At 47.6% G+C, this 24,335-nt stretch overlaps 1 protein-coding gene across 2 annotated transcripts in view; it reads left to right on the top strand.

The window, feature by feature from the left end:
• The window catches only part of LOC121019469 (nodal modulator 1), a 56,067-nt gene that overhangs the window by 3,981 nt on the left and 27,751 nt on the right, over positions 1-24,335 (top strand). For both annotated transcript variants that reach the window (XM_040458951.1, XM_040458950.1), the window contains exons 3-16: positions 394-439; positions 3,584-3,684; positions 4,653-4,759; positions 6,582-6,654; positions 9,058-9,210; positions 9,768-9,905; positions 10,241-10,330; positions 12,894-12,999; positions 13,189-13,339; positions 17,926-18,100; positions 19,741-19,882; positions 21,140-21,271; positions 22,313-22,449; positions 24,176-24,263. In XM_040458951.1, coding sequence (XP_040314885.1) covers positions 394-439; positions 3,584-3,684; positions 4,653-4,759; positions 6,582-6,654; positions 9,058-9,210; positions 9,768-9,905; positions 10,241-10,330; positions 12,894-12,999; positions 13,189-13,339; positions 17,926-18,100; positions 19,741-19,882; positions 21,140-21,271; positions 22,313-22,449; positions 24,176-24,263 — 1,639 coding nt within the window. The remainder of the gene's footprint in view (positions 1-393; positions 440-3,583; positions 3,685-4,652; positions 4,760-6,581; positions 6,655-9,057; positions 9,211-9,767; positions 9,906-10,240; positions 10,331-12,893; positions 13,000-13,188; positions 13,340-17,925; positions 18,101-19,740; positions 19,883-21,139; positions 21,272-22,312; positions 22,450-24,175; positions 24,264-24,335) is intronic.

Here is a 24,335-nt window from a genome sequence, read left to right as displayed (position 1 = left end):
AGGGAACCAGACAGCCCACAGCGACTTAGAAGGACACAATATATATTTGGATTTCTTTTTCTTTTTTTTTTTTAAGTTTATTTATTTATTTTGAGAGAGAGAGAGAGAGCGCGCGAGTGGGGTAGGGGCAGAGGGAGAGAGAGAGAATTCCGAGCAGGCTCCATGCTGTAAGCACAGAGCCTGATGTGGGGCTCAAACCCATGGACCGTGAGATCTGACCTGAGCTGAGATCAAGAGTTGGACGCTTAACTGCCTGAGCCACCCAGGCGCCCCTGTACTTGGAATTTCATTGCAGGTGTGAAAATGCTAGATTAAATGGTAGCCCTGAAATAAATTAAACTAATTGAAAGGTCATTGGTTTCATTCCTCTACCTTTTCTTCCCCCTCTTTCAGGGAGATTTCATTCTGAAGATCGAGCCTCCCCTAGGGTGGAGTTTTGGTAAGTTAACTGAATAGCCAGACATACTCTGTAAAGGATTAGATTGTGTGCTGAATATTAATTTAAATTGTTGGAGTGCGTACACTGTTAAAATATTAAGGATACATTTCTAGTGTGGAACAGGGCTTTTTCCTGTTTGCTACTATATATATACACTTTTTTATATACTTTTGAGAGACAGAGTATGAGCGGGGGAGGGGAAGAGAAGGAGGGACACACAGAATCTGAAGCAGACTCCAGGCTACGAGCTGTCAGCACAGAGCCCGAAGCAAGGCTCGAACCCGTGAACCACGAGATCATGACCTAAACCAAAGTCAGAAGTTTAACTGACTGAGCCATCCAGGCGCCCCCCACCTGCTTGTTACATTAGAGTAAATTGGATTTATCTTGGACCTACCTTAAGGTTTTCTGTCATTTCTCTTAAAATAGGCGTCCTTTCTTGAATCTGCCTCAGGAAGCTCTGCTTTTGTAGTTTCATTCATTAAGTGGCAGCAGAATGACTTCTAGAGGTCAGGAGTGGGGACTTCTTTTCCTGTCCTAGGATCTCTTCTTTCTTAGCCCCCTGGGGCATTTTTAGTGACTTGATTGAAATATTCAACATCGTGAGATTTCACGTGAAAATCCAGATCTACTTCTCTTAAGAGATCACAAGAGGGGCACCTTGGTGGCTCAGTCAGTTGAACGTCTGACTTCACCTCAGGTCATGATCTCAGTTTGTGAGTTCAGGCCCCGTATCAGGCTCTCTGCTGTCAGGCTGTCAGCGCAGAGCCCGCTTCAGATCCTCTGTCCCTTTCTCTCTGCCCCTTCCTCGCTTGTGGTCTCTCAAAAATAAATAAAAACATTAAAAAAAAAAAAAAAGATCACAAGATCTGGCATCCTTGGGCTTTACTGGCTCTGTGACAACCTTGGATCAGTTACTTCCCCCTGGGTTGGTGTCTTCTCGCTAGGGGGTCAGGGGAGGGGTTGTAGCTGCCTCATGGCCTGTCTTGGAGATTTAACGGGCTAGTGTGTGTACGTGCTGAGAAAGGCTGGCACATAATTAGTAGGGAATAAATACTTAAAAGCATTCTGCACACATAGAGACAGAAGCTCAAAACTTTCCTGATGTGTCTGCCTTGTATCAGAGCTGGAGATGTGGAACGGAACGGGGTTGAGATAAGAAGAGAGGGCTCTGCTTTGTCGTGGCTTCCAAGAGTGGATGTGTGTTTATCCCTGTTCTGTAGCTTGGGAAGGGGGGGGCTGGGGTGCTGGTTGCTTCAGGCCATCTTGCTCCTGAGTTAGAGGAGGAAGAATTTAGTCCCTGCCATCACAAAGGGTAAAGTGCAGCTCACATGGCCAAGAGCTAGTGTGGCTCTGTGAGGAAAGTTCTTTTCCAGTTCATAGCTGGGGGGGGACCTGACCTGTGCCTTCCAGAAAGCCGGAGGTGGAGGAAACCCAGCATAGGACTAAAGCAGAGGCTACAGATTCAGCACCCTGTGGGAGTGTTTTGTTTGAGTCCCCTCCCCTCCTGCCAACTGCTTTCTTCCTCTTGACATTGGTAAAGAAGTTCATCTGTATTACCTGTAGCTTTTGTTCACTCATTTGATTACCATGTGAATAGAAGGTGATTCACCCCCTTCTGTGGACAGACATATGGGCTGCTGACTTTGGCCACTAAAGTATAGTGTTCCTGCGAACGTCCTTGTTCATATCTTTTGGTACACGTTTTAGCATGTTTGCATTTCTGTTGGGTATACCCCAGAAGGGAACTTGCTGGGTGACAGTGCGTTTACATGTGCAGCTGTAGTAGATCTTGTCAAATATCCAAGCAGGTTTGGCAAATTCTGCTCTACCAGCAGTGAGCAAGGGTTCCAGGTGCCCCGTCGTCTCCCCAGCACTTGGTATGGTCACTCTTATTCATTTTAGCCATGCTGGTGGTAATGTGGTGGTATTTCATGTTTGCTCCACGGTCAATGAGATAAATGCTTTTTATATGTGTTTATTGGCCATGTTGACAGCCTCTTTTGTGAGGTGTCTGTTTAAGTCTTTTGTGCATTTTTTACTGGCATCTTCTGTGTGTGTGTGCGTGTGTGTAATTCTTTACCCAAAATTCTCCTGATTTTCCCATTTTTTTCTCTACTTATCATTCTACATTCTTCCTAACCTTTTATTTTTTTTTAAGTTTATTTATTTTGAAAGAGAGAACGTGTGCGGGGGAGGGGCAGAGAGAGAGGGAGACAGAATCCCAAGCAGGCCCCATGCCATCAGCACAGAGCCCGACGCAGGGCTTGAACTCACAGACCGCAAGATCATGACCTGAGCTGAAGTTGGACACTTACCGACTGAGCCACCCAGGCGCCCCTCTTCCTAACCTTTTAAAAGCTTGAACCCTTGTTATGATGACCTCTTCAGTTTTTTTAGACAAAATCAATTAGTTGCTAATACTGAAAATTCTGGAGATAGCATATAAAAATCCAGGTTTCCGTTTTTTTGTGAGAAAGTTGGCATTTGGTACAAAGTGAGTAGTGGCTTCCCCTTTTCCATTCAGCATAGGCCCATGCGGCCTGTCTCCCTGCTTGGTTCCCATGGGCATTGGGGCTCCCCGTCCCGTATTGCGGTGGCTGCACTCACGCACTTGGTCAGGGGACAGTTTGGAGGCAGGCTTTTGCAGGTTGAATTGGGGCTCTGTCACTCACAAGCTCTGTGAGGGGTCCTTTAACCTTTCCTTGTGTCAGTTGAATAATCAGTTGGAGGCGTTTTTACCCCCCTGCTCACGTAGTTGTGAGGAACACACGCACTTAGCTCCGTGTCTGGTCCGTGGTAAGCATCCTGGAACTGAAACGATTTGGTGCGTCCTGAATTGTCACTGAGGCTCTGACATACGGCTCAGCCGAAAGACTGTCATCAAAGCATCATCCTGCACACACTGTTTCACTCTGGGGTGGGAACCTGGGTGTCCGGGGAAGAGGTCGGGGGGAGACCTTCCTCATACCTCCTGGTACCTTTGGAGTTTTAACCCTGCGCGCGTAGTAAGTGCTCAAAAATAAATGAAAGTTAACTGGTAAGAGGTGTTTTGCCCGGGCACATTCACCTTACCTCAGCACTAAACTTGCTCTTGTGTCTCGTATCCTGTTTGTTCCCTCCCCTCCCACCTTCACTTCTCAGAGCCAACAAACGTGGAGCTCTACGTGGACGGCGTCAGCGACATCTGCACAAAGGGCGGGGACATCAACTTTGTGTTCACGGGGTTCTCTGTGAATGGAAAGGTTTGGCTCTGGAAGATTGTTCTTTTTAATGGTTGCTCTGTATTATATACTGCGTCTTCTCTTAACCTTCTTTAAATGGGGCGAGTAAGCCCACACGGGACCCATAGGTAAGCTTCAGGAGGGTGGAATTTCATGTACAAGGTAGTGGGTGTTTTTCAGGGTCAGATCTAGGTTCCCTATCATTCTTCCACAAGGGCGCTTGCGAGGGAATGCCAGGCCATTCCCCTGTAAAGGCTGCTGGCGAATAACTGCTAGGGCTGGCCTTTCGTAGGGGTGAGGACAGGAAGAACGGAGGCCCCCGACCGGGTGGCATCTTGTCCTCACTGAGGGAAACCCAAGCTGGCCTCTTCCAGACAGGATTTGCGTTTGCTTTGGCCCCTCGCCAGGGGCTGTCTCAGGAAACTGGATTCTCTGAGAGTTTTCTGGGCCCCCCTGGTCGTGTGAATTTAGAGTGCTAACCTGTGCCAATGGCAGCTTCGAGCTCAGATTCTCAGGGGAGTTTTTTTTTCTCCCTCCATCCGGCACCAGGGTTGACACGTGCAGATTTCTTTGCTGTCCTTTTCTTCCTGGCGGGTTCATTTCTCCTTTACCTTTACACCGAGAGTGAGGCGCTCACCCTTGGATGAGGCGAGGGGGTCCTGGTTTCATGTGTGAATTTCTTGCTGGGGAGGAGGATCATGGATATTGTTTTCTTTCTCTGTAGAGATTGTAGAATAATGGTGTCTCTTTGGCTGATGGTGTCTTAGAGTCAGTGAAACAAAGTATTATTTCCCTGTTACTACTCCCTCTCTCAGCCCCTCAGCTCTCCTTGGGAAGGGTCTCCGTGATCTGTCTCATCTTTGTAAAGGAGTCTTGACCCCAGGAAGGATATAAGCTCCATGAGGGGGGACATGAATGGGCCGGGCAGTTCTTCTAAGTGGAGAGAGCTTTGCACCTGGCTTCAGTCCTGACCTCCTTCTCCTCCCCAGGTTCTCAGCAAAGGGCAGCCCCTGGGCCCTGCAGGAGTTCAGGTGTCTCTGAGAAACACGGGGACCGAAGCGAAGATCCAGTCCACTGTCACCCAGCCTGGTGGAAAGTGAGTTGTGCCCGTGTCATCCTGCCTCACGGAGAGGGGGTGCTGTTACTGGGGCTGGAGGAGCTTCAGGTATAGGGAGTCCTGGGTTTAAATCCTGGTTTGGACTCTTCAGGCAAGTTCAAACCCTTTGTCTGTGAAAGAAGTCATCTGACTTCTCTCCTCCAGCACTGAGGAGATGAGTTAAGGTCTCTACAGTCCCTCCAGCAGTGCCTGGCACGTAGTAGGCCTTCATTTATCAGCTGGGGCTGGCTCTGGAGCCTGAAAACCTGGGTTTGGGTCCTTGTTCTCCCACTTACTGGGTTTGGTCCCAGACAAGTTACTTAATGCCTTTGGGCCTTAGTTTTCTCATTTATAAGTGACGGTGGTGGTGGAGCCCACCTCCCAAGGTTATTAGGAAGATTAAATTAATATTTTTATTTCAAACTGCCTGGTGTGGAATACATGCTTAATCGTGTTAGCGCCATATAGATTTTCTCTATTATGATTTTTAAAAAATCATTTCATCACTATTACATGAAAATTATTTTGTAGTTCGAAGCGACAACTATTTAAATTAACCTTGTTGAGTCAGATTTAAAGCCATTTATTTAATGGATCTATGTCATCAAGTTGTAAGTGTTAACAGATGTGCCAAGATTAATTCAGAATAGTTCCAACTGATAATTTTGAAAGCATTCAAATCATTACTCCTTCAGTATACAAAACCAACTTAACTGCAAATTAGAAGTTGATAATGAGTCTGTTGGTAAGCTATCCAGTTTCTAAATGAGGGTTGTCGAAATTATTTTTCAGTCTGGGGATAACGTTTACTTCTACTTGATTGAAGCCTGCTGGGGGACGCGGGGCTTCCATTTTCTGTAGACTAGTAGTAGTTTGCTTTTGATCTCTCTGGGAAAAGTGACCTGAACTTGTTGAATCTCATTCCTCTGCACTTATCTAAAACAGTGATCTTACCCTGCAGAAGTAGAGGTTAAATCTCACTAATTGCAAAATCCAGTAGTCATTTCCATGTTCCTGTAGCAAAGTAGCAAAATACCACCACAGGAGAAGAAATTAGGTGGATTTGTGATCGTCCATTTCACTAGAGTTAGCCCTCTCGTCGTCTGGGCTTTGCACTTTGAAAGGGTCAAATATATCAGAATCCTGCTGGTGGCCTTCCCAGCCTCATCTCCTGTCACTCTGGGGCTGGTTTGTCTACAGCTACCTAACTGGTCTTTGTCAGCATCTGATTTCATCACAGTAGTTTGTGCAAGAGCCCGGAACGCCTTTTACTCTGTTTGTTTCTGCTAACACGTCTAAACTCTCCGGCACAGGATTCAAAGCTTGCTGTCATTTGCCCTACCAGTGTCATCAGCATCATCCTGTGTTAGCGATGGCCTCAGCCTGTCGGATCTGTTCTCTCTTCTTTACACAGGACTCCTCCCTTTCCACTTCTGTTCCTTTGGCACCCCTTCCCTTCTCTATGCCTATTCATGCCTAACGCCTCTGTCAAAATGCACTTGCAAGTTCTGTGACTGATCCCTGGCTAAGCCACAGTGACTGGTTCTCAGGTCAGAAATCCTTGGGGTTTAGGAGAAACCTAAAACCTCCTTCCTGTCAGCCCACAGACACCTGTTTTTATATACAGGGAGTACTCAATAAGTGCTCCCTGATGTGATTTGTACAGTGAAGGATTGAATTTTGCTTATGCTCATTTAACCAGCTAATGGCTAGTTTGTGATAATTATTTGAACATTATTTTCTAGTGCTTCCAATACTAGTCATAAATTAGTATACTTGGGTTGTTTTGAAAGAAAGTTTATTGGCTCTTTGTATGTCTTAGGTTTGCATTTTTTAAAGTTCTTCCTGGAGATTATGAAATTCTTGCAACTCATCCAACCTGGGCATTGAAGGAGGTGAGTGTTTCATTTATGTTGATAGCTGTGCCAGCAGTGTTCTGGTTTGGGGACAAACGTACAGATTTCAGTTCAAAGTATGAAATGGGTTTATGGTTTTTCTGAAAGTAGATGAAAAATGACAGTGCTACTGATTGGTTTGGTGGTATTTATAAGATAAAACTCAGTGTAGCAGATGTTGCTTATGTTGCTTTTGGTTTTAGGTGACAATATTGCCTTCCTTCTGTGAAATAGGTCTGTTATTAACTGTAGCTATTTTAAGCTGAATCAACACCAGAAGGACCCGATTAGATTTATTTGTTGTTCTTTTTCCAGCCTGAAACAGCAATCTATAAATACACTTAACATTTTAGAAACCTGTTGTACGTGTGCCCAAGGAGAATATAAAAGAATGTTTATTGCAATTTTGCTTGTAATAGCAAAATATCGTAAGCAACCTTGATGTCCTTTAGGTGGAGAGTGGTTTCATCACACAGTAGAATTCTGTTGGACGGCAAAAATGAATGAACCAGAGCTACGTAGATCAATAGGAGTACATTTAGAAACATAAAGTTTGGGGCTCCTGGGTGGCTCAGTTTGTTAAGCATCTGACTTCAGCTCAGGTCATGATCTCGCGGTCTGTGAGTTCGAGCCCCGCGTTGGGCTCTGTGCTAACAGCTGAGAGCCTGGAGCCTGCTTTGGATTCTGTGTCTCCCTCTCTCTCTGCCCCTCCCCTGCTCGCTCTCTCTTTCTCTCTCTCTCTCTCAAAAATAAACGTTAAAAAAAAAAACCATAAAGTAAAAAAAAAACCATAAAGTTGAGGGAAAACGGCAAGTAGCTGAAGGTAAGGAAACACAGTATTGTTTAGATAGTCATGACAAACATTCAGGGTACTTCCTATGTAGACAAAGCATGAAGCTGTGCTTGGGAATGGCAGACACCAAGTCCATGGTGACATTGACATCCATAGAGGGAGGCAGGTAGGGGTTTGGAGATACGCAAGGGTCCTGAATTTTGTTTCTGCTTTTATTTCTTCGGCTGGTTAGAGTGTATATATAGGTGTTCTTTAGGGTAGTCTTCATATCTTTTTGTTTGATGGAAATCGTTCGTAGTAAAAGATCAAAAAAAGGAAGAAACAGACAAGGTGAGCTTTTGTAATCTGTGGAAAAACAAATTGAAGAAAGATCTAAAGGACATTTCATCATGTTAACTTTTATACTAGTTTTGAGACTGTGTCTCATTTTTTTTTTTAATTCTTTTTTCTTTAACATTTATTTATTTTTGAGAGACAGACAGAGCCTGAGTGGGGGAGGGGCAGAGAGAGAGAGGGAGACACAGAATCTGAAGCAAGATCCAGGCTCTGAGCTGTCCTCACAGAGCCTGACTTGGGGCTCGAAGCCATGAACCGTCAGATCATGACCTGAGCCGAAGTTGGACGCTTAGCCAACTGAGCCACCCATGTGCCCCGAGACTGTGTCTCATTCTTGCGAAAGAACCATCAGAATCATTATTTCTGTTTTTATTGAAAAGGTTTTATGCATGTATAACAGATAGTAGTGTTTCACACCTAGACTTCTCTGTATACTGTTCACGCCTGCCAGTTTTCAGGGTTTTAAAAAGGTTTTGTTTAAAACCAATGACTTAAAAAAAAAAAAAAACAACTCATGGCGTATACATTCTGATTAGGATAAATTTTAAGGCTTACATTGTTAATTGTATGCATAAAGGAATTTGAGTTTATTAATATAAAATTGTGTTTCAAAGTAGGGCATGCTGCTAAACATCAGGATAATGAGTGCCCTTGGGGGGCAGTGCCTTGGAAATGAGCGTGAGGAGGCTTCTGGGTGCTGGTTCCATTCTGTTGGTGGGTGCTAGTCACAGGGTGTGTTCAGTTTGTGAAAAATCACTGTGCTGTACACCTTGAGCATGTGTGTTTTCTCCGTGTAAACTGTGCTTTGGCAGACAGCTTTAAAAATGCATGCATCTGCACCATTAAATATGGAAAAAAAAGTAAAGCATGCTCATTTAAAAAAATTGGAGCAGATAGAACAGCATGGTAGCAGGAGTGATAACAGAGGTGGACATTTTGGAAGGTGGAAAAATGTGAAAAAGTAAAGTGTTACCATGCCAAGGAAATCATTCTTTTGAGCGCAGTAGAGAGATAGAGAGCAAGTAGGGAAGGGGCAGAGAGAGAGGGAGACAGAGAATCCCAACCAGGCTCCGTGCTGTCAGCACAGAGCCTGATGCGGGGCTCAGACTCACGAACTGTGAGATGATGACCTGAGCCGAAACCAGGAGTCCTGAGGCTTAACTGGCTGGGCCGCCCAGGTGCCCCCTGTTACTGTTTTAGCTGAAGCACTTCTTCCTGTTGTTGAACATCCTGAGGGGCTGTTGCTTGGGAAGTCAAACTCCCCTCTTCCATAGGCGAGCACCACCGTGCGGGTGACCAATTCCAACGCCCACGCCGCCAGCCCCCTCATCGTAGCCGGCTACAATGTGTCTGGGTCAGTCCGCAGTGACGGGGAGCCCATGAAAGGGGTGAAGTTCCTTCTCTTCTCATCTGTAGTATCCAAAGAGGTAAGTAAAGAAAAGTGGAGAACAGACAAACTTGTGGGCGGGGCTGCGGGCTTACAGACCAAGAACACACTGCTGAAAATGTAGCTCAAGGTGGGTGTATTGTTTCAACGTTTAAGAACACTGTGTTTCTCGGTTGACTCCCGAGAAGTTGAGTGGCTTTGATAGGAGTGAACTATGTCAGAAAGTGCACAGGCCCTGAAATCAGTCCGACCCAGGGGCAGACCAGTCCCCACCCTGCCTCTTGCTGGCTGTGTGGGCCGGCCACTTCGACTCCCTGCGCTCCATTTTCTTGTTGAGAGTGGTGACCCGTCATAGATGAAGACAGCCATGTCATTTTTTTCCAAGGAGACTGTGCCAATTTTTAACTTCTCACCTTGAGTGTAAAAAAGTCCGTGTTCCTTTTATCTCCAGTACTATGCCCTGGATTTCAGAAATACGTATCTCGTGACATAAAACGTAGAAAAATTTTCCAATAGCATGGCCATTTGCTGATGATCAGAGCACATAAGTGGAAAAGGAAGTCATTTTCACCCTCCCTCCCCCCCTCCTTGGCACAGGATGTCCTGGGCTGCAACATCTCACCAGTGCCCGGCTTCCAGCCCCAAGACGAGAGTCTGGTGTATTTGTGCTTTGTGGTCTCCAAAGAAGATGGCTCCTTCTCCTTCTATTCCTTGCCAAGTGGGGACTACACTGTGGTGAGTGGAGGAGATTTGCGTCTGTGAATGTATGGGACTCTTACAACGCAGCAAGAATCAATGCCATTTGGGTGTTAAAAGGAATAAATGATTGACCTGCAGTTTCATGACCATTTTATGTAGTGTAATTATTTAAGATGAGATTCTGACCCTTTGGTAATAAATAGCTGGAAAAAGTTGGGGCCTTCCTCTTTTAAGATTGGCAACAGGATTAATATTTTGTCTCTCAGCTCGCCTCAAACCCCCTGTCATTTGTGGCCTGTTGGGTCAGTTATTAATATTGATGGTTGAATCTTGTTGTTGGCCCTTGGTAATGAACAGACCCTTCCTTCTAGATCCCCTTCTATAGAGGAGAGAGGATCACCTTTGATGTTGCTCCTTCTAGACGTGACTTTACAGTGGAACATGACAGCCTGAAAATTGAGGTAAGACCTGCCTGCCGTCTGGAGGGACAGGTGTCCAAGTTGCCCACCCTGGGCACAGGCGTTGCAAACGTGTTTAAGAATAAACAGCCAGTATTGTATCTGTAAGGGCTAGGCTGCTGGGAAAAACAGAATCTTGTGCTCTGTTCCAGTTCAGCCTGGGATCCACTCTCAGTAATTTCCTCATCTGAGAAAATTGGAGCCTGAGTTATAGCTACTTTGTGCCATGAGATGTATTTAGTGCGTGCCAGTGCCAGACGATTCAGGTACTGTCACAGGGGTGGGGGTACAGTGGGGACCTAACGAGACACAAAATTCTGTTCTTTCAGACGTCAGTGGCTCCGATAGGTAAATTCACTAGTGTATCAGAAGGTGATAAGTGTTGTGTAGAAGAATGAAGGAAGGAGGTGACACACTGAGACGGGTTGGGGTCTTCCAGGGTGCCCTTGGAAGTCCTCACCGTGAGGGTGGTGTTTGAGCAACAACCTGAGGGGAAAGAGGCAGGGTGGGAAGTGTTTGAGACGGAGGGAGTGGCAGGTGCAAAGGTCCTCAGGCCGAAGTGTGCCTAGAGGGTTTGAGGAACCCCAAGGAGGCCGGGGTGGCTGGGATAGAGGGCGTGGGGAAGGGAGAGACGACGGGGCAGATAGCACAGGACCTGGTGGGCCACTGAGGTTCTGAGCAGAGGGGAGGTGTGATTCCTCAGGCTGTCATGTTGAGGAGAGGTTGCAAGGGGCAAGGTGGAAGTGAGGGCGGGGTTAGTTAGGAGGCTGTGGCCATGAACCAGGTGGGAGCTGAGAGTGTGGGCTGCAGGGAGGGGGTGAGTGAGAGGTGACAAACTCCCTAGATCCTAAAATAGGTGGTAAATGTGTTTTCCATCACATTTTATCTTTAATTACAGAAGTAGATAATGGTTACTGTAGAAAATTTGCTAGATAGAGCAGATCCCCAAAGAAAATAGTAGTCTCCAAAAACGGACCTCCCAGTGTTACAGTTATTGAAAAAATTAGATTTTAATCACTTTCTTTTAATGTTACATTTGAAAGTACTATGTTAAAGTAGCTTAAATTGGTAGGAGCTAGCTTTTAGGTCACATGCTCAGTGGGGTTCTGACTGCTTTTTAAGATTCTGTAAAGCACTTGACTGTTTTGTGCACGCTGGAGTAGGCAGGGGGTGAGGAGATGTCCTTGCTTTTGCTTCAGGGGGCTGGCAGAGAAGGATGGGGCAGGTGAGCGGGGAAGGACATTCCCAGATCTCAACCAAATGCAAGTTTTTGAACACATGAAGAAAATTTCAGGGTGCGGCCTGTGAGCTGCATGAGGTCAGGAGCCATCAGAGCGTCATTCTTTATTCCTACTGTGATTTAGTGCCTGGCACATAGTAGGTGTCTCATACAAGTAGCTGTTGGGTGAATATAGGGATCAGTATGTGGATAAACCACATCTTGTTGGAAGGATCAAGAGGGGCTTCCTGAATTTTAAAAAAGCCATTTTATTTGAAATTCTCTCAGATGCTCTTGTATGTATGCATGCATGCGTGCCTTCATTCATTCAGGAGCGATTTATTGAGTGCCTACTGTATACCAGCTAAGAAAAGGTCCCTATGTTCATGGAGCTTGCATTCAATAAGAGGTGGACAAACAATAAGAAATCAAACAAGGTCACTTCAGATAGTGGGAAAAATCTGACGAAGCTAATAAAACAGTTTAGCGTGATAGATGGTGACCGGCCCTGGCAGGAGGCAGGGCCCCTGAGATGGGATGGACAGTCAGGTAAGGCCTCTTGGACAGAGGTGCTAATGGTTTGAGCCCAAACCTGAGTGGTGAGAAGGAGAGGCCTCCGCCCCGATCTCCACATGTGGGAAAGAGTGATCCAGGCCGAGAGAGCAGCTGGTGTAACAGGCCCACGTGAGGCGTGCCTGCCGTGCCCAAATGTGGTCAGCTTGAGGCCCCAGAGATCAGGGGGGCTGGAACAGAGCGACTCCAGGGAGAGCAAAGCCATGGCAGTCACGAGCGGGGGCACAGACACATGTAAACCAAGCATGGGGTATGGCAAATGAGGAAGGTGGCCCAGGTGGAGGCAACAAGGCCATGAATCCGGGTTGTGGTGGGAAGAGACTGGCGGGGGTGGGATGCAGAGAACAGATAGGTGTCGGAGTGTGGGGAGGGGTCTCAGGTACGCTGGGGCTTGAGGTTGGGAGACTGGAGGGTGGTGCGGTTCAGCGGAACAGGGGGCATTTGGAGGGGAGGAGGCAGCTGGGAGCAAGGGTGGGGGGCTCTCTCAAGTTTGACTCCGTGAGCTTTAACTGAAGGAGTAAACTTCTAGATCTCTGTCATCCAGTTATTTGACAGACATCAACGTGTTGGGAGTGTAAGAAAGCAGGTAGACCCCGGGGAAAGCGCAGCGGTGTGGGAGCAGCGTGAGTTGGGGGGCCGGGAGGGGCCTGGCTGGCACACGGGGCTCCCACATGGGCGGCTGGGCTGAGCAGTGGCATCGCTGACTGGTGGCGTGAGTGAACCAGGGAGGCTCTTGCGCTCAGGCACCAGCAGACCTTGTTCTTCATCTTCCAGCCCGTGTTCCACGTCATGGGATTCTCAGTCACCGGGAGGGTCTTGAATGGACCCGAAGGAGAAGGTGTTCCGGAGGCAGTGGTCACTCTGAATAACCAGATCAAAGGTCAGCAGATGCGTTGGCCCCCGGGACTGTTTGCCAGGGCTGGTTTTTGGTCACAGAGAGAGATGGAAAGGAAACCATCTTAAAGACTGTGAAAACATGCCAGCTTTTTGTCTCAAGCATTCTCGTGTAGACGGAGCGGACATACGGTTGTTTTTGGCTCATCTTCTTTTGCATGTTCTTGTTTTATAGTCAAAACAAAAGCCGATGGCTCATTCCGCCTGGAGAACATCACGACTGGGACATACACCATCCACGCTCAGAAAGAGCACCTCTACTTTGAAACTGTCACCATCAAAATTGCGCCTAACACACCTCAGCTGGCTGACATCATTGCAACAGGGTAAGGTCATTGTGTTTGTTTTTGGGAGTACCAGCGTGGATGTTCGCAGCCACGGGAGAACACAATTACCTTTAATCTGACTGTGTGTTTCTGCCAAGGATCCACATCGGGTTTTAGACACCTGTGCGAAATCCAGGCTGGCATTCTTAGATTAGTGCTGGGCCGCCTGGGGGGCTCAGCCAGTTGAGTGTCTGACTCTTGATGTTGGCTCAGGTCATGATCCTGGGGTCATGGGATCGAGCCCCGCATGGGGTTTCGTGCTGAGCCTGGAGCCTGCTTGGGATTCTCTGTCTCTGCCCCACTCCCCCACTCTTTGCTGTCTCTAAAATAAAATGAAAAAAAAAAAAAATCCAAAAAGGTTAGTGCTAAGTTTTATAAACTAAAGGTACTTCTATGTAGATACTTACGGAAAATTGTTTTGCTTCGAAGTTAAAATGGGTCTAAGTTAGAAGAAGATCTCTCATGTCTGACTCCACATCTCCAAGACCTTCCATGGCTTAACTCTTGAGGACTTTGGAAGATAGTACAGTTGCTTGGGAAAAGTTTGTCATAAGATGCTTCCGGTCGCTGTCAGAGTTCTTCCTCCTTTGTTGTACCTACCGTGAGCACATGAGGGGACATCCGGTGGTTGAATTTGTGCAGTTCTATCCTGTAGTGATGCACTGTAGTACAGAGAACCCTGGAGTCAGACATCGGGTCCTTGTCTCCCCTGCGTGGAATGTCTAGCCTGGGCTGCCACCATCTGTGTCTGAGACAGCAGCAGTGCTCACTGAACCGTGGCTTGAACGGAGCGGGGCAGGGTCTCCTAGGGGAGAGGCAACGCGAGCAAAGGCTTGGTGTGTCTGGGCAGGACGAGGAGAGTGACGAGGCCGGAGGGGCAGATCTCAGAGGACGTCTTCACACTCCCACTGGAAGAACAGGGTTTTCTCTACCAGGGGTCTGGTGGCCAGTGATCGATTTTGAGCATGGAGGGTGACACGGGTTAGGTTTTCATATTCACTGAGGCACTCCGGCGGCCATGGTGGAGGGTGGCTGTGAAGGGGACAAGACTGGGGCACAGGTGGCGTGAAAACAGACTTGCTGAGGCCTCACCTTACAGGGAAATCAGGGACAGGTTGGAAAAGTATTTAGGGGTTCACGGTTTGAGAAGCAGGATGGCTGTGGGCAGGGCAGAGGAACCCCTCAGGTGACAAGGGTTCAGTCGTGGCCTCTAGATCTGTAGGACCACTAGGTGGAGCTCTTCACTAGGCGCCCGGATAGATGGTAATTCGGGGAGACGGGGCCAGGCGGCCACCAGCAACTTAGGTGTGTAAGAGCAGGTAACAGTAGACCAAAAATGGAACGCTGGCGTTTGAGGGGCGGCCTCGGGAAGATCCAGGCAACGGGGTTTAAGTATGCGGTGGTACCTGATGGTCAGGGAGGCCCCAGAGCTGAGCCCTGAAAGCACAGTGCATTGGCTTGGTCACTGAGGAGGCCACGGTGATATTTTCTGTAGACAGGTAGGGGTCAAAGTCAGAGGTTCTGTGGCAACTGGGAGACAAGAAAGTACATCGCCAGTGGAACCCAGTACTTCTGTCCCTATTGCGCTAGAGCTCAGAAAATCATTTTGGATTCACGCCCTTCCTCCTTTTCTTTCATAAACATTTTTGGGCAACTACTCGGGGTGAGACCCTGTGATAAAGGCTGGGTGTGTAACAGTGAACCAAACTAGCAAGACGGAGATGGGGCTTTCGTCTTCCTGGGGAGACAGGCTCGAGCTGAGTAACTTGTGGTAGTAAGTTCCAGTAGGTGTGCAGGGAAGGGGGCCGGGGCCCAGAGAGATCCCTCACTGGGTCACTGAGACCCGGGGGGACTAACAGTTAGCTAAGTGAGGCTTCCCAGACAGCAGGAATGGTGTGTTCCAAGGCCCAGAGGGGTGGGAGAGGAGCCTTCTGGAAGGTGGCCAGCGTGGCTGGAGGCAGCTGGCAAGGTTAGAGAGCCTGTAGTAGGCTGTGGAGGTGGGCTCTTCTCCCCACCCGTGATGGGAAGCTGTTGAAGCGTTTTTGGCAAGGAAGCAGTATGGATCAGGGCATTTAGAATAGATGTTTTTTGTCCTGCTCTGGCCGCTCTGTGGAAGAGGGATGGCAGGGAACCCAGAGTATCCATGGAGGGACTCGACAGGAAACGGTGACAGTTGTCTGGAGGGGATAGGGTGGTGGCAGGTCCAGGGTACCGGCAGGGGAGGACAGGAAGTAGATGCCTTTGACAGATAATGTGGGGAGGGGGTTGGCAGACTGGTGCTGTCGGGGTCCCAGATTTCTTTTTTGAGCAACTGTGTAGATGGAGGAGGTGCCGTTCACGGAGATGAGGGATGATACTTGTATTTATTTTTTTCTTTAAAGTGGAGTATTTGGGTCGAAAGAGAGAAAAACGACATTTGTCAAGCATCTTTCGAAAAACTCATTTTCCTTTTGGGCTAAAATAACACATTTGCCCTTTAATTCATTCATGTATCTTATTTAAAAAACAATTCCCAATTTATTTGAGAAGGAAACGCCTTGGCTTCTGTCCAAGTGACTATGAGAATATAATTATCTTGTAATGCATCAAAATCATCAGTTTCTGAATAAACGTATTCACCTCATGAATTTGTTGACACAAATCAATTTTTGAGGGCTTCAGTGTAACACAACACTGTCCTATTTAGTTTTTTTTGTTTTTTTTTTTAGTTTATTTTTTTTAAACTAAAGCCAATGTGCATTTGAGGTTTGGGGTAACTGGATAGTTATCTTTGAGACTATGAGCTAAAACAGGTGGGATGGGTAAAATATTTAAAACTTTGAGAGACAAAGAGGTTCAATTTAGAACAAAAAAGTGACGTTACCCATGACACGTATATAAATTAAGACATCGTGAAAGAACAACTCACCAATTCGGGCGCCTGGGTGGCCCAGTAGGTAGGCATCCACCTCTTTGGTTTCAGCTCGGGTCACGATCTCGCAGTTCATGGGATCGAGCCCCCTTGTTGGGCTCCTTGCTGGCAGTGTGGAGCCTGCTTGGCATTCTGTCTGTCCTCTCTCTGCCCCTCCCCCTGCTCGTGCTCTTGCTTGCATGCGCGCTCTCTCTGTCATAATAAATAAACACTAATAAAAGGAAGAAAATAGCTCACCCATATCCCCTTCCTGTCCTTTTACTCTCAAAGTGCCCAGTTGGGGAGAGTTAGAACCAAAATGTGTGCCTTTAACTCTAGGTCAGAGGCCTGCACACTTCCTGTATAAAGGGCCAGAGAATAAATATGGTGGGCTTCACGGGCCATCCGGCCTCTGTGACGAAACCCACCATGGCCAATTCATGAATGACTTGGCGTGGCTGTGTTCCAGTTAATCTTTATTTAGCACACTGAAATTGGAGGTTCGTATGATTTTTGTGGGTCAAACTATTCTTTTGATTTTTTCCGCCTCTCTTTTAACCCTTCAGAAGTAGGGAAGTAAAAGTGTGAACACCCTTCTTAGCCCACCGTCCATCCAGAAACAGGCAGCTGACTGGATTTGGCACGTGGGCCCCTGCTCTAGATTGCGAGCTCATGTGGCAGGCTGGTCACTTCACTCTGCAGACACGACTGGCTTGTCACCGTTCTTAGACCCCACACACAGCTTCCCGCTATGCTGTTTTCTGCCATTTTTTATTTGCAGCGGGTGGGCATTCCGACGTCGTGTGTACTCCGTAATTATCCAGCATCGAATCCAACTTACTCTCTTTCTGTCAAAAGTAGCAACTGACTTTTACTTAAAGTGATCCATTAAGATTAGAAAATACAACTTTTAGTCAGCCGAAGATACAACTGGAGCCTCCAGCCCTGTGCTTTATTACACTTTAACACATCAACTGACTGAGAAACGAAGACCGTCACTGTGCAGGATGATGGTCTTGGTTGGTCTTCGGCAGCGAAGGGCCGCGCCTTTCACGCGCTTCTCCGGGGATACTTCGCAGCACTTAACACGCTGCTCACTTAGAGCCTCCAGTGTGAGTCATTACCTGAATAGGGCCTTTCAGTTAGAAGTCGCTTTGGTGGCTACTGGAGTTCTATTTTGGCCTCGTAATTTTTTTTAACTTAATTACCTTTTCTGTTCACATCTCCCCAGTTGCTTTTATCCTGAACTGTATGGAATGACAGGCGAGGAAGGCGTCTTTGATGACGCCGCCCCGTTTCGTGGCCCGGGCAATGCCACAGCGTCAGGCTCCTCACAGCTCTAGCGTGTAAGCCCAGCCCACGTCCTGAGTCCAAGGCTGTTCCGCCATCGATGATCCGCTTTACCCGAAACGTTTTTATCATCCGCAGATTTTCTGAAAATGGCCTCCTCGGTGGGGGATTGCCCCATCCTGGGCTCCCACTGTGCCTTTTCCCGTACACAGAGAGGGGTTCAGTCTTCCCGCCAAAGGTTGTTTTTTGAGACCACAGTCATTTAGGCTGCTTTTCTGTCTCTTTCTTAAGGTTAAACTAGTCCTGGGGACCGGGGCAGGAAGAGGGATACACAGTTGGGGTTGGTAAGTGCCTCTCCTGTCACAACTGAATTCTCATGCCGGAATGGGTGGTCCCCTTGTTACAGGTTCAGTGTCTGTGGCCAGATTTCAATCACTCGCCTCCCTGACACTGTCAAGCAGATGAGCAAATACAAAGCTGTCCTGTCGTCTCAAGACAAGGACAAGTCTTTGGTCACCGTGGAGACGGATGCTCGTGGATCATTTTGTTTTAAAGCAAAGCCAGGGACCTACAAAGTCCAGGTATGATGAGTTTTGTTTTGTTTGAGATATTTGATGTTCTACTTAAGGTATTTAAGGTATTCAGTGATTTTTAGAAGGATTATCATTAGCCGGAATAGAGTTACAGAAGGAGCGTTTCTGTCCCCAGTTTCTTATTTGAAGTCTTTACGTTCCTGCATGTCACAGTAGAGCCCGATGGGCACCCAGTATGAAAATGATACTCAGGCGTCTCTTTTTTCCAGTCCCGATGTTTGTCAGGAGTTACTTTCAGGCTGCCGATCACACCTGCACCTTCCTAGGCTTCTGGCTGCTATAGACTAGCCATAAGTCCCAAAGGAGATCAACATTAACCCTTTACTGATGGCAGGTCCACAGTGCATGGCTTCTGGCCCCCGAGGCCAACATGGAGCTTGTGTTTTTCCACCTCACCCTGAACACCATCTGATTTCTCCATCGAGGCAGGCACAGAAGCTGGGGACACCCTGGCCTGTGGCCTCACCGAGGGGGGTGAAGGCCTCAGCACAGGACGGTAGGCAAGAGGTGGACAGAGCCAGAGGTCAGCACACCGTGCCTTTCAGTGCCACCGCCCTGCTCACGGGGAAGGCTGAGTCCCCGGGCAGCTCGGGCTCTCGTGTCCCCGGGCAGCTCGGGCTCTCGTCTGTCCAGTCAGCTGCTGCTCTTCTGCCCTGAAGAAGGGCAGGTGGGGTGAGGGAGAGGGCTGGAAAGGGTCCCTCTGAGACTGTGCTCTCCCCCAGAGCAGGCAGACTCCCCTCCCTGAGGAGATGGGGTGGGAGGAGAGTGGTTTCCCTGCTTCCGCTGAACAGTGTGGTGTCAGTACTTAGCCCCTTTGCCAGTCAGCCAGCTCTTGTGAAGTTGGCCACATTGACAGGCCTTTGGAAGCCCTTTCGAAGCCTAAGGGACTTGCCAAGGAAGGGCAACTTGGGGAGGTAGACTTCACTAGGGATGGACTCTTGCCCAGTCCTTCTTCTTAGCTCAGGCGTCCAGAAGAAAAGGCCTCACTCTGCCAGGAGCTCATCCACATAGCATTGACAAGTTCATAGCTTATGTCATGAGTGACCTCAAGCCAGAAGGTTCTGGGCTTTAGTGCAGTTCCCCCCACCCCCCCCCGGGTACTGGTGACAGCTGTGTGCCTCTTTGGAGCCCTCCAGATACACCTTTGTGCTTACCATGGAACGGCTGAAGGCTAGTTCTTTTGTATCTGATTAGAAATGTGTGTTCTTGGGGCGCCTGGGTGGCTCAGTTGGTTAAGCATCCGACTTCAGCTCAGGTCATGATCTCACCATTTGTGAGTTCGAGCCCTGTGTTGGGCTCTGTGCTGACCGCTCAGAGCCTGGAGCCTGCTTCAGATTCTGTTTCTCCTTCTCTCTCTGCCCCTCCCCAACTTGTGCTCTGTCTCTCTGTCTCTCAGAAAATAAATAAATGTAAAAAAAAAAAAAAAAACATTAAAAAAAGAAAAGAAATGTGTGTTCTTTCCATGGCCTGTTTGAGGATTTGTTGTGATTATAAAACTCGGCCTAGAAGTGGACCTTTGTCCTTCAAAGTACTTAGCCTTGGGCCCAGGTGAATGTTCTGGTGCCCTGCAGGCCGGGGGAGCCGCAGCCTTGATGCAGACACTGACGTTGTCCTGTGTGTTCCCACAGGTGATGGTCCCTGAGGTGGAGACCAGAGCGGGGCTGACCTTGAAACCCCAGACGTTTCCTCTTACTGTGACCAATAGGCCCGTGATGGACGTGGCCTTTGTACAGTTCTTGGCATCGGTTTCTGGGAAAGTCTCTTGTTTGGGTAAGATGTCATTTGAAAGCAAGAACAGAGAGCTTCAAAGGAGTAGGCAGTTAGAAGTGGGATTTTGGTGAACTGTTCCTTGTTGGAGAGCGTAAAAGGTGGATCCATATTGTGTTCGATTCTTTCTAAGTGCCACACGGCGTCACCAGAAACATTTCTCTTGGAGCATTTCTGCTTTGGCTCCTAAAAGAACACGGGGTTTCTTGCCCAGCTCTGTCACTTACCAGCTGTGAGACAGTAAGCACTTACTAGACCAGCCTGTTTTTCTTCTGTAGCATGGAAACATTAACGGCTCTCAGAGGGTTTTAAATGTGGTCATGTCAGGCTGTGTGGCACAGATGTTAAGAACGTGGACTCTGAAACCAGGCTTGTGGGCTTGAACCCTCACTATGTGACCTGCAGCAAGTTACTTAACCTCTCTGTGCTTTGAGTCTCTCCTCCGTTATAGGGAGATAATAACCGTACCTGCCTCAGAGGGTTGTTGTGAGGCTCAAATGAGCTAGCTCATGGAGAGCCTGTGCGAGTTTCTGGAACACAGTAAGAGTCATGCCAATCTTTGCTGTCACAGGTGATGTTATGATGATAAAGGGCCCAGTTCTGTGCCATTCAGTAAAGTTCCTTGATCTTTGTTCCTTTTGAGAGAGGGAGAGAGAGAGAGAGAGAGAGAGAGAGAGAGAGAGAGACAGAGACAGAATGTGAGCAGGGGAGGGGCAGAGAGAGAGAGAGAGAGAGAGAGACACACACACACAGAATCGGAAGCAGGCTCCAGGCTCTGAGCTGTCAGTACAGAGCCCGACATGGGGCTCGAACCCATGAACCATAAGATCACGACCTGAGCAGAAGTCGGACGCTTAACCGCCTGAGCCACCCAGGCACCCCAGATCTTTCTTGCTGGTTTTCTGTCTTCTTCTGGTGCTCCATAAATATCGCTTCCCCTCTTTCACTTCGTGTCTGCTTTAGTAGGTGCCCTGTGACACTCTTCCCTCTCCTGGTCTTCTTTGCCTTGCATGGGGGTACTCAGCAAGTGATGGGTCTCTTTCAACCTCGGTGGCTTCTTTATGTGGTACTAATGACCTGCAAGGGGGAGGGGGAGATGTCCTGGAATCAAGTAGACCCATCCTGGCTTTGAAGGAGCCCTGCTGGCCTTGCCCTTCAGGAGGTAAATGGTGGCCAGCGGCACACAGAGGTGGAGGGTTCAAACCTGTGCTGGCGTTGGTGAGGGCAGCCAAGTGAAGCCTTCCTGTCTTTTCTCTGCAGACACCTGTGGTGACCTGCTGGTGACACTGCAGTCCCTGAGCCGCCAGGGCGAGAAGCGGAGCCTCCAGCTGTCCGGCAAGGTCAACTCAATGACTTTTACCTTTGACAACGTGCTTCCGGGAAAATACAAAAGTAAGAACCATAGGCACTGGCTTGTGGCCTTCACGTACTTCCTGTCTTTCTAAAATTTCTAAAACCCAGCTCTCAAATTGCATCCCAGCTATATACCTTTACTTGTTTAACTTTTCTTTGCCCCTTGACCTTGAACGTGCGTTGTTTAGCAATGGATGATTGTGTAAGAATTGATGTTCCTTCCATGCATAACTACCACCTTGTCAGGACAACCCACACACTTCTTCCGTTTTGGAAGGGGGCCCTCATTCATGCCGTTTTCACTCTAAATGCCAGAACAGAGCGCATGAAATATTTCCAGTGATGTATTCTACTAGTTAGCAGCTGTGTGACCATGGCAGGTTACTTGATCTCCCTGAGACTCTGTTTCCTCTGCTAAAATAGGAGTCATACAGCCTTTCTGTAGAGTGCCAAACAAAATGAAATATAGTTTGTTCAGTGCCTGGCCAACATTGGTTCCCTTTTCCCTGCATTTTGAAAACTCCCATTGCCTATATTTCTGCTTCTTCAAAGCTCAACTTGGAGCTGGTGGCAATGAATAACTTACAAAGTAATCTTTTTTTCTGGGAAATTGTTTTCTGTTATATCAAGTTTTGGCAGACTATGGCAATGGGGACCACTTGCCTATTTTTATAAAGTTTTATTCAAACACAGCCGCACCCATTTGCTTACGTATCATCTATAGCTGCTCATATGCTATGAAGGCAGAGTTGAATATTTGACTGCCTGACCTGCAAAGTGGGAAATACTTTCTGGCCCTTTATAGAAAAAGTTTGTTGATCCCTAAATATTTTTACTTGTAAGTGTGATCTTGAATTACTGTCAGTTTCTTTCTTGTTGACGTTAATGACCGTTGGTTTCATTTTCTCTTTAGTACTCAGTTCTGAGCACGACTAGCTGTGTGTGTGTGTGTGTGTGTGTGTGTGTGTGTGTGTGTGTGTGTCTGCACGTACACATTTAAAAAAATTAAGTCATTACAGTTTTTGTTGAGGGAGGTGATATGCTCTGTGCCCACGTGTGTCTGTGTTGTGGCTTTTCCAGTGAGCATCATGCATGAAGATTGGTGCTGGAAGAACAAGAGTCTGGAGGTGGAGGTTCTGGAAGACGATGTGTCCACGATTGAGTTTAGGCAGACGGGCTATATGCTGAGATGTTCCCTTTCTCACGCAATCACTCTGGTATGAATGGCTTGTGGTGATTCTCTTATTTGGAGGGTCCTTTGGAAAGCAGGAAGGACCAGCATGCCAAGAATATTATAACCATAGTTAAGTCAGATTTACTTTTCTGCCCCTCGATTCTCCCCCTTATTCGGGAAAGCCTGGTCAGGAAGCTTTGTTTAAAGTCCCTTAGCAGAAGGATGCCTTGATTTGGGAGATTTTCTTGTCCTAGACCCACATTAAATTCTAACTTTGATTAGTGATTTGGAAAAGCCATTGATGTCGTGTAAAGTGTATTGATTTTGTAGCCCTCAGATCATAATGTCCCCTTCTCAGTGTTGTAATGAAGTTTAAGTAAACCTCTTATGTATTTGATTTCCTTGGTGTGCACTACTATTGTTATTATGATTATTTTAATATTTATTTATTTTTGAGAGAGAGAGAAAGGCAGAGCGTGAGCGGGGGAGGGATAGAGAGAGAGGGAAACCCAGAATCCAAAGCAGGCTCCAGGCTCTGAGCTGTCAGCACAGAGCCCGAGGTGGGGCTCGAACTCACGGACCACGAGGTCATGACCTGAGCCGAAGTCGGACGCTTAACCGACTGAGCCACCCAGGCGCCCCAGTACTGTCAGTGTTAATAATAAGTACAGCTGAGTCAGTTTCTCTAGTATGTTCCAGTGCAAAGGACAGAGCTGCTAACATCTTACTGTCTTGTTGAGGTAGCTCCCTGATAGGCAGTGTAACACCTGGGTTTCAGGAAGGAGAACATGTGTGTAGGACTGTCTAGGTCCATTCATGAATTTTATAGACTTTTGTGGCTTCAGACAGTGGCAGATGTCATTGTCAGGTTCCAGTGGAGAAACTGAGGCAAACGACAGTGAAGCGATTGCTTACTTTAGACACGTGGAGGGATTGCCGCTGGTGTCTCCAGGTCCTGTGGACTATTCTAACTGCTACAAATGCTCAAGAAGCAGCTGTCCAGGAGATGGGTCAGCTGATGCCCAGTTGAGAGCCGGTGGTACACATTTAGGAAATTGTTCCTTCCCTTAAAGTCTCCAGCAGGTTTCCCTTTCCCTTAGGATGAGATCCACATTCCTTAACGATGGCCCTTCCCTAGCCCAGACCTCCTCCTTATCTCTCCACCTTGCTCCCTGGGCATTGGCACACCAGCCTTCACCGCTTCTGCACCAGGCTGGTTTCCTCCTCTGGGTCTTTGCACACATGTTTTCCTCCGCCTGCAACTGCGTCTTCCCTGGAAATGCACATGGTTGGTTTCCTCTCATCATTCAGGCTGTAGCCATAATGTTACCTGCTGAAGGAGAGGGCCTGCCCTGAGCCTAGCAAGCTGAAAAGCTCCTGCTGTGATCATGCTTTAGCCTGCTTTCCTGGTCATTTTCCCCACCTCTCCATTACTGTTAGCCGCAATCTAATTTCTTTATTGACCACAATGGATTTTCTGTCTTCCCGTATTAGAACGTAAGCCCCTTGAGAGCAGGAGCCGCGTCCGCCACCAGGACCCGGCCCTGGGTCTGTCACATAGCAGGTGCTCAATAAATATTAGTTGACTGAGTGAAAAAGAGCATGTTTTTGTGGGAAGTTTTTGAAGGTTTTTAATTTTCCTGTAGTGCCCAACCGCTCAAATGATTAATGGGTAAAACAGATGACTGGTTCAGAAACAGAAATATTATTAATCATCTTGGTGTCTCCGTCTCCCCTAGTAAGTCATTGTATTGGCTTTGGTCCCTTAGGAATTTTATCAGGATGGAAATGGACCTGAGAACGTGGGGATTTATAACCTCTCCAAAGGAGTCAACCGATTCTGCCTGTCCAAGCCTGGTGAGTCTGGAAGGATTGATGGGCTCTGAGTTAGAGAAATGGAAAGGCACCCGAGATCATTGTGAAGGGCTT

Source organism: Herpailurus yagouaroundi, unplaced genomic scaffold (genome assembly GCF_014898765.1).
Source record: "Herpailurus yagouaroundi ecotype Mexico unplaced genomic scaffold, PumYag 222, whole genome shotgun sequence".
Classification (NCBI taxonomy): Eukaryota; Metazoa; Chordata; class Mammalia; order Carnivora; family Felidae; genus Herpailurus; species Herpailurus yagouaroundi.
This window is presented reverse-complemented; position numbering and strand designations above follow the sequence as displayed.